The sequence below is a fragment of the Setaria viridis genome, chromosome 6 (assembly GCF_005286985.2).
Source record: "Setaria viridis chromosome 6, Setaria_viridis_v4.0, whole genome shotgun sequence".
Classification (NCBI taxonomy): Eukaryota; Viridiplantae; Streptophyta; class Magnoliopsida; order Poales; family Poaceae; genus Setaria; species Setaria viridis.
In genome coordinates, this window is record NC_048268.2 from 21,307,818 (window position 1) to 21,316,454 (window position 8,637).

General features: G+C 51.8%; 1 protein-coding gene across 1 annotated transcript; it reads right to left on the reverse strand.

The window, feature by feature from the left end:
• Window positions 1-3,073: 3,073 nt before the first annotated feature.
• On the reverse strand, window positions 3,074-8,420 carry LOC117861804 (non-specific lipid transfer protein GPI-anchored 2-like; the record flags this gene model as incomplete). Its single annotated transcript, XM_034745336.1, has 2 exons — window positions 3,074-3,090; window positions 8,054-8,420. Coding segments are annotated over 2 exons (384 nt in total), but the record flags the coding sequence as incomplete, so codon positions are not given.
• Window positions 8,421-8,637: the final 217 nt, after the last annotated feature.

Below are 8,637 nucleotides of genomic sequence, written 5' to 3' on the forward strand. Positions count from 1 at the left end.
ACTAACCAATATAATAGTTTTTCTTTGGAATGCATGTTAGCCTTTGGGTGTGCTTGGTTGACTCGATTTTCGCCGAAAAGGCTTACTACGAGTGAGGCCTTAGTTTTGTCTTTTAGTTTAGTTAAGTTGTTACCTAACCATTCTAGATGATAACGGAAATAAAATAATCATAACTGTTAATTCATACAATACTTGGCAACAGGAGATTTATATCACATGAGTTATACTACGATGCTCAACAGTGATCAAGTGCATTCATAACCGAGAATTGCGGCGATCCGGATCAATTTACATCCTGCAGGAGAGTACCCCGATCACCAGCATTATACGACTGTCCAGGTCGTACTAGCAACCTCTCAATTAGTAAAGTCAATGATTAGGAACACAACTACCCGGACCCAGGGATGCACCCCCACATGGGACCCCACGTCTGGCCTGATCCCCATGTGAGTTTCAGGCTACACCCCTGCCAATCTCCAGCACGTCAAATGCGGGTACGAAGCATTCCTGATCATAGAATTTACTAACCTACTGGGCTTTACTGGTCCCATACCCAGTAAGTGATCAGATGTTATCACTTGATCAGCAGTTAAGACACGGCCCGGTCCTCAAGCAGATTAATAAGCAGACAGAACTACATCTCTAGCTTCTGTCTGGTTCTATACTTCAAACTATCTTTCCTAAACAGCATGTATGATCAAGAGTTTTCCCTAAGGTTGGTAAACCAAGCATGTAAGCGAGTAAGCAATTCTAGACTTGGGTAGTTTCTAGGATTTGAACAAGTGGCAAAGATGTCCTTAATTCAAGGCATGATCATACACAAGAATAGGTTTCATCCAACTCCTAGACCTAGTGCATACAATAACCAATTAACCTATAACTAGTCACATGAAATAACGACTCCAAAATAGATAGGTATAAATGCACCGGGGCTTGCCTTGATCGTTAAAAAGATTAGCAGACGCCGACGGATTCGCTTCACAGGGGACAAATTCAAACACCTCCTCGGACTCCAAAGGTCCTTCTGAAAATTCCCAGTAATCCTCTTCTGGCGCTTCTGGATCTACGGTACATACATGCAGGGGTTAGAATGCAAACTTTTTAAATAACAGACTATACAACTTTCCTTCATGATAAAGTTGCAAGTCAACAAAGACTATACGACTTATCACGAATAGGTTGTAAGTCAACACACAAAAGAAATCTAAAAAGATTAACCTAGATTTTTATTTTCTTAATTAACCCTTCCTATAGCTTTTTCTTTTATTTTTAGAAAAAGTGGTAATTACTTTCTAACTTGAAAATCTAATTTCTTATGGGTTAAGGATTATTTGTGATTGATAAAGCATTATTCATATTTTATACATTTTATAAATATTAAGTATTTATTTAATTACCTTAAAAGGAAGGCATTAAATAAATACCTAAATTTTTATTATTTTCCTAGGGTGTAAAAATTTTAATGCATAAAGGAAAATAAAACAAGCCTAACAAAATTAGTTTCACTAATTTTGGACACTCCTACAAATTTCTGTGATTAAAATGGTGTAAAATGAATTTAAACGGATTATTTTGCTAAAGAAATCTAATTTTTTTCCCCGAAATTCCCTCGGAAAACTTTTCTTACTCACCCCCTCTCTACCCCCTCTCACGAACACTGGGCCCCCACGGCGCGGACCCCACGTCTCCTGTTCACTTTACCCGCCGGCCTTTACCCCTTCTTCCGACGGGCCCCGTGGGCCGATTTCTTCTCCTCCTTCTCCTGGTAGCCCAGCACCGGCCCACGGCCCCTTTTTCTTTTTCTTTCTTTTTCACACGACGCCGGCCTGTGACGCTGCTCTGGGCCTATGTGACGCGCCGGCCCTCTTTCCTCTTTCCCACTTAACCACGCGCGCCACTACTGGGCCTCCGAACCACGGCCCAGCCATCGCCCGCGCCCGGCCTGCTCCTGATTTCCCCCCCTTTCTCTCTGACGCGCGGGCCCTGATGCACCGCTCTTTCTTCCTCCTCCCGCCAAACGCGCGACCGGAACAGGGGGTGGCGCGGCTCGCCGGCCGGCGCCCTCCCGGCGGCGGGTCTCGACGACGACACCAACCCTAACCCTACACGACCTCGTGCGCGGCGACAGCTTCCCTGGAGACGACCGGAGCTACCTCCTCCACGGCGACGGGCGGCGACACCCACGGCCGGTGATGACTTCTCACGTCGACGGCACAACCCACTCAAACAACTAACTCGACACCATCCTAGGACCCTAGGGACTCGACTACGACTGCTCAAGAAAGAAGAGAGACAGCGCGAGGGGGTTCTCACCGAGAGCGGGCGGTGCGACGGCGGCGGACAGAAGCGGCGGCGATACAAGGTGTCACGGCGAAGAAGCTGAGCAACAAGTTGCTAGGGTTGTTGGTGGGATGTAGGCGGAGGTGTGGACGGAAGGAATCGACGGGAGCGGCGGCGTGGAGGTAGAATTTTGCTTGGCGGCGGCGTCTGGCAGAAGAGGCACGGGCGGCGGTAAAAAGAGCGGCGGTGAAAACGGCGGCGCGGGAGCGGTAGTTATTCAAGCATTTACCCCTCGCATGGCTGCCACCGTGGTCTACCCGTAGGCGTAGGTGGCGAGGAGGTGGCTTAGCTTAGCGGCGCCGGCGGACGACCGACGACGGCGGCGGCGACACGTCTGATGCTCAGTCACCGCCCGTGATCTTCAGAGCTTCTCCGCGGTTAAATCTCAATCCGACGGTGCTCAGATGCTTTAACCAAAGTGGCAGATAAACTCGAGCTCTTTAACTTTTATTTTGATTTTGGCTCGAGATAAACATTGAATTGGCTTGAATTTGGATTTGTTTTCTTGGGTTCCTCTGAATTTTGACTGAAACCATTATTCATTTTCGTCAGGCGTTGACAGTGCCATGGAGCTCATTTGATGACTCGATTTAGTGGTCTAAATCTCCTGCCCTCAGTCCAATTTCTTCTCAAACGTGTTCTATAACCTCCCAAGTTTCCATTTTGCCTAAGAACACCTACCCTTCTTGATCTACATTGCCCTGAATCCGAGCTCAAAGTTAACCCTATGCTGTCAAGTTTCAGACTTAGCTGTATTTCAGAGTGTCAGTTAACTGTGATAATGTGCTGACTTTGGGCTTGAATTTGAATTCCTTCCTATTACTGATCCTGGCCAACAACACCCAAATCTTGTAGTCCAAGGTTTATACTTCAATATAGTGTAGTTGTCCTGGTGCACTTATTTGAAAAATTTTCCAGAAATCAATTTCCAAAATCAACTCTAAGGCTGTTTTCTCTGAATTCCTGTTTTCGGACGGTGAACAGTAAACTGAGTTTTTCTTTTTCTTTCTTTGATTCTTCTGAGGTATTTAGCACTATTTAAATTCCAAATTTTTGATTCTTCAGTTCTAATCACTCTTACACTTGCATTCCACATTTTTGACAAATTTTTCTGAATTTCAAATTTGAAATTCAAATTTCGGTCAAAATTTGCCGAATTTGATCTTTTTGCCATTTTTCTTCTTTTTCTTTTGAATTTCCTTCTGAATTTTTCAAGGTCACTATTTGACTTCAAATGGCACTTATTACAGCTCGGGCGAACCGAACGGAGAGGGGTCGGACGAAACGAAAAAGGACAGGGGTCGGGCGAAACGAAAAAGGATAGGGGTCAGGCGAAACGAAAAAGGACAGGGGTTGGGCGAGACGGAAAGGACAGGGAGGTTAAGTAGCTTACCTCCAGGTCTACCGGGGTGAAGCCTTGGGGCCGAGCAGGAGCAGGCTGGGGCGGGGAGGTTGTACGCACGAAGGCTTGGGCGGCGGCGAGACTTCGACGGTAGTCCGGCGGCGGCGGTGCTACAGGTGGGCACAAGCAAGCTCTAGTACCGTGCGGAGGAGCGGGCGGCTGGTGTGTTGGAAGAAGCGGCTTGAGGGTGGCGGCGAAGTCGCCGGAGTGTGGGGGTAGCGCAAGGGGGTGAGCTCCACAGAAGCTCAGCGGTGGCGCAGGAAGAAAGCGGTGGCTCAGAGGAGAAAGCAGGGCGCAGAGGAGAAAGCGGCGGCGCGGTGCGGGCGGTGGCAAAGGGGTGGCATTGCCGGTGAGGGGGTTCCCTTTTATAGGGCCGGGGTGGCGCGGAGGGTCGAGGCGGGGCTCCGGTGGGGAAAGGATAAGGCCGGGAGCGGTTTGTGCTCGAGCGAGGCGGCCATTGCCCAACGACGCCATTGGGCAGAGGAGGCGGAGCTCCGGGTGGTCTTCGACGGCGATTGGCCTTGGGCGGCGCGCATCTGGGGCTTCCGGTTTGTCGGGCGGGCGAGGTGGAAAGCCTACCGTGGGGGTTGGGCGAGTGGGCGGAAGCGCGGGACGTAAGGGGCATCTCAGCTTTCTCGGTGAACAGGCGGAACAGGGTTGGCGGAGCAGAGCCGTGGCAGGCGGAAGGCAACTTGCGCTCGGCCGGCGATTGGCTAGCCCTGCGCTCGCTCCGTCCTGTCGCGGGCGCGGGTTGGGCGCTGTGGCTCTCGTCCTGTCACTATCGCGCTGGTGATAGGGTGCCGACGAGCTGCTGGTGGCCGGCGGCCACGAGGCGCGCGGCGCGCGAGCGAACATGCTCGGGCGCGCGGGCGTCGAGGCTCCCTTCGGGCTGCAAGCCAGACCAGCTTTGGAGCGATCCTTCTTCGAATCTTTCAACACAACTCCCGAAACTCCCTTAAACAAACTTGTTCAACTCTGATCGTTCTTCAAACTTTGTTTAAGGTGTCGGTTTAGATTGTGAAAGGATTCAAAGATATTTCACGCCAAAGTTAGCCAAAAATCTGAAATTCCAGACTTAGGATTTTCAAGGCACCGGGGTGAGTTGTCTGGTTTAACTCACTTTGACCGGGATTTTGAACAAGCTCGGGTCCGATTTGGATCTGGGTCAGTGTAACAAAGTTGGAACACTCTTGAGGTACTACAACTTCTATTAAGGCTCTGAATCGAGTTTAGATAGGAAAACGGAAGATGAAACCTTGCAAAGATGGAGGAAACTTGAATTCCAGGACTTAAGAGATTTTCAGGGTCCTTTAGGGAAAACCGGCTTTGGTTGCTGTTTTTGACTCCCTTCCACTCCGAATTAGTCAAGGTGCCTTTAACAAAAGTTGTTGGAATTAAAAAGTTTGACAACTCTTATTTGAGCAGAAACTTAAGTTTGTATAAAGAATTTCAAGCTTTAAATTCGAACTCCAAAAAGAGCTTCTTAGGTTTATAAAGGTCATTTCACTTCTTAACTTAGGGAATTCTCACTGGTTTAGAGTTAAAGCACTTAATTTAGGTAGAGTTGTTACACTAAGAGACCCTATCGGATGCCACCTACTGAGCTGGCCGAGTTGAAGACCTAGTTGCATGACCTGGTAGAAAAAGGCTTCATCCGACCCAGTACATCACCCTGGGGTTGCCCAGCCTTGTTTGCGAAGAAGAAGGACGGGAGTCTACGCATGTGTGTGGACTACCGACCCCTTAATGCGGTGACTGTCAAGAACAAGTACCCACTTCCCCACATTGATGTTCTGTTTGATCAGTTAGCCGGAGCAAGAGTGTTCTCCAAGATCGATCTTCGTCCGGGTATCACCAAATCATGATCCGACCCTGCGACATCCCTAAAACTGCTTTCTCCACAAGATATGGACTCTAGAAGTACCTAGTGATGTCTTTTGGACTCACCAATGCACCCGCCTATTTCATGTATCTCATGAATTCAGTGTTCATGCCCGAGTTGGACAAGTTTGTGGTGGTGTTCATTGATGATATCCTAGTGTACTCGAAGGACGAAGAAGAACACGCCAAACATCTTCATGTAGTTCTCCAACGGTTGAGAGATCATCAGCTCTATGCCAAGTTCTCCAAGTGTGAATTCTGGTTAGATAGTGTCAAGTTCTTGGGACACACTATCTCTAGGAATGGCATTACCGTCGACCCCGGCAAGGTACAGGAAGTCATGGACTGGAAGCCTCCCGCCTCAGTGCACCAAATTCGAAGTTTTCTTGGACTAGCAGGCTACTATCGGCGTTTCATACCGGATTTATCCAAGATAGCCAAGCCGATGACTGAGCTGCAGAAGAAAGAGGTCAGATTTGTGTGGAATGACAAGTGCGAAGAAGCCTTCAAGACCTTGAAGCACTTGCTGACCACAGCCCCAGTTTTGGCTCAACCCGACCTCTCTAGGCCGTTTGACGTGTACTGTGACGCCTCTGGCACTGGACTTGGGTGTGTTCTTATGCAAGACAACCGAGCCATTGCCTATGCCTCACGGGCGTTACAACCTCATGAGCTGAACTACCCGACCCATGATCTTGAGTTGGCAGCAGTGGTTCATGCCTTAAAGATATGGAGACACTATCTGATGGGCACCCACTGCAACATCTACACCGACCACAAGAGCCTCAAGTACATCTTCACTCAAGCCGACCTCAACATGCACCAACGAAGATGGTTGGAGTTGATAAAGGACTATGATTTGGAAGTACACTATCACCCTGGCAAGGCCAACGTGGTGGCCGATGCTCTTAGCCGCAAGACCTTTTGCAACTGCTTGTCGGCAACAACCTTCACCGAAACTCTGTGTCATGAGATGGGAAAACTCAAATTGGAAATTGTTTCCCTTGGAACCCTCGGCCACATATCTCTTGAGTCTGTTTTGGAAGACCAAATTGAGTCAGCCCAGTTAGAGGATGAGGAAGTAAGGCGGATCACCAAGAAGATTTCATTGAAGGATGAAGGGTATAAGCATTTCCGACAGGATGAGGCTGGGAAGGTGTATTATGGAACCCGACTTGTTGTACCAGCCGACCCCAACCTTAGGAAGCAAATCCTAGAGGAAGCCCATCTCTCTAAGTTCTCAATCCATCCTGGCAGCAATAAGATGTACCATGATCTCCGTCAAACCTTCTAGTGGAGTGGAATGAAGCCGGGAATTGCCCGGTATGTTTCAGAATGTGACACCTGCCAACACGTCAAGGCCAGCCATCTAAAGGTAGCAGGTACTCTGCAGTCCCTACCTACTCCCTCTTGGAAATGGGAAGACATCAGCATGGACTTCATTGTTGGACTACCCCTTACATCACAGCGGCATGATTCCATCTGGGTCATAGTGGATCGCCTGACCAAGTCTGCCCACTTGCTTCCTGTCCACACCACCTACACGGCCAAGAGGTATGCGGAGTTGTATCTTGACCGCATTGTTTCCCTACACGGTGTGCCTAAGACGATCATCTCTGATCAAGGAGTTCAGTTTGTAGCACGCTTTTGGGAACAGCTACAAGCATCCATGGGCACCAAGCTCATCCGTAACTCAACCTATCATCCTCAAACCGATGGTCAAACCGAAAGAGTCAATCAGATCCTTGAAGACATGTTGAGACCTTGTGTCATCCATTATGACAAAAATTGGGACAAGTGCTTGCCATTGGCAGAGTTCTCCTATAACAATAGCTACCAGACCAGTTTGAAGATGGCGCCGTTTGAAGCCTTATATGGCCGGAGATGTCGGACACCTTTAAATTGGTCACAAACTGGTGAAAGACAGACCTATGGTCCTGACTTAGGGCCTGTTTGGGAGCACTCCACTCCAGAAAAACCAGCTCCACTCCACCAGCTCCACATTTTCCTAGCTCCACTCCACCAATTCCAAAAAAACATGGAGCTGCTGCACGTGTTTGGCTAATGGCAGTACTCCAGCTCCAAAAACATTAGCAATTGTTGTGAATGGTCTATTATACCCATGTGAATGGGTCCCACTTGTCAGTCTCCTTTTCTTCTCCTTCTCCTTTCTTCTCCTTTCTCCTCCTCCTCCTTTCTTCTCCCGCGGTGCAGGGGCGGCGGGCGAGTGGCGCAGGGTGCGGGGCGCGGCGAGCGGGCGGGCGGGCACGGGGCGGCGCGGCGCGCGGCGGGCGGCGAGCCCGGGGCGCGGCAGGCGGCGCGACGCGCGGGCGGGCGGCGCAAGGCGGCAGGCCGGGGCGGCGGGCGGGCATGGCACGGGCAGGTATGTCCAGAGAAGGGTGGCGAGCAGAAACGACGAAGCCAACGAACTTGTGCAGGTGGAGACGGGCGGGGTGGCGACGCGGCAGATCCCCAGGAGCGCGAGCGCGTGGGCGTAGTCGACGGCGATGCCGTAGGAGTCGGCGGCGCCGGAGAGGAGCTCGCAGAGGCAGACCGGGTTGGAGTCCACCATCCCCGCAAGCTCCGGGCAGCACGGCGCGTCCGGCCGCCGCGCCGCGCTCCCCTTGGTCACGTACGTCGGGCAGTCCGACATGTTGAGCAGCGAGTTCATGCACGACGAGTCGATCCCGCCCGCCGGCCCCAGCGCCGACGCCGACGCCGCCGGCGAGGGCGCCAGCGGCTGCGCACCGCCCGGCGACGCCAGCAGCAGCGCCGCCACCACCACCGCCACCACGAGTCAGCACGGGCGGGCGCGCGGTGGCGGCCGGGCGGGCGGCACGCCGGCGGGCAGGCAGCGCGGCGGCGGCTGAGCGGGCGGGCGGCGCGGCGGCGGCTGGGCGGGCGGGCGGGGCGGCGGCGGCCGGGCGGGCGGGCGGCGGCGGCCGAGCGGGCGGGCGGCGCGGCGGCGTCCGGGCGGGCGGCGCGGCGGCGGCCGAGCGAGCGGGCGTTGCGGC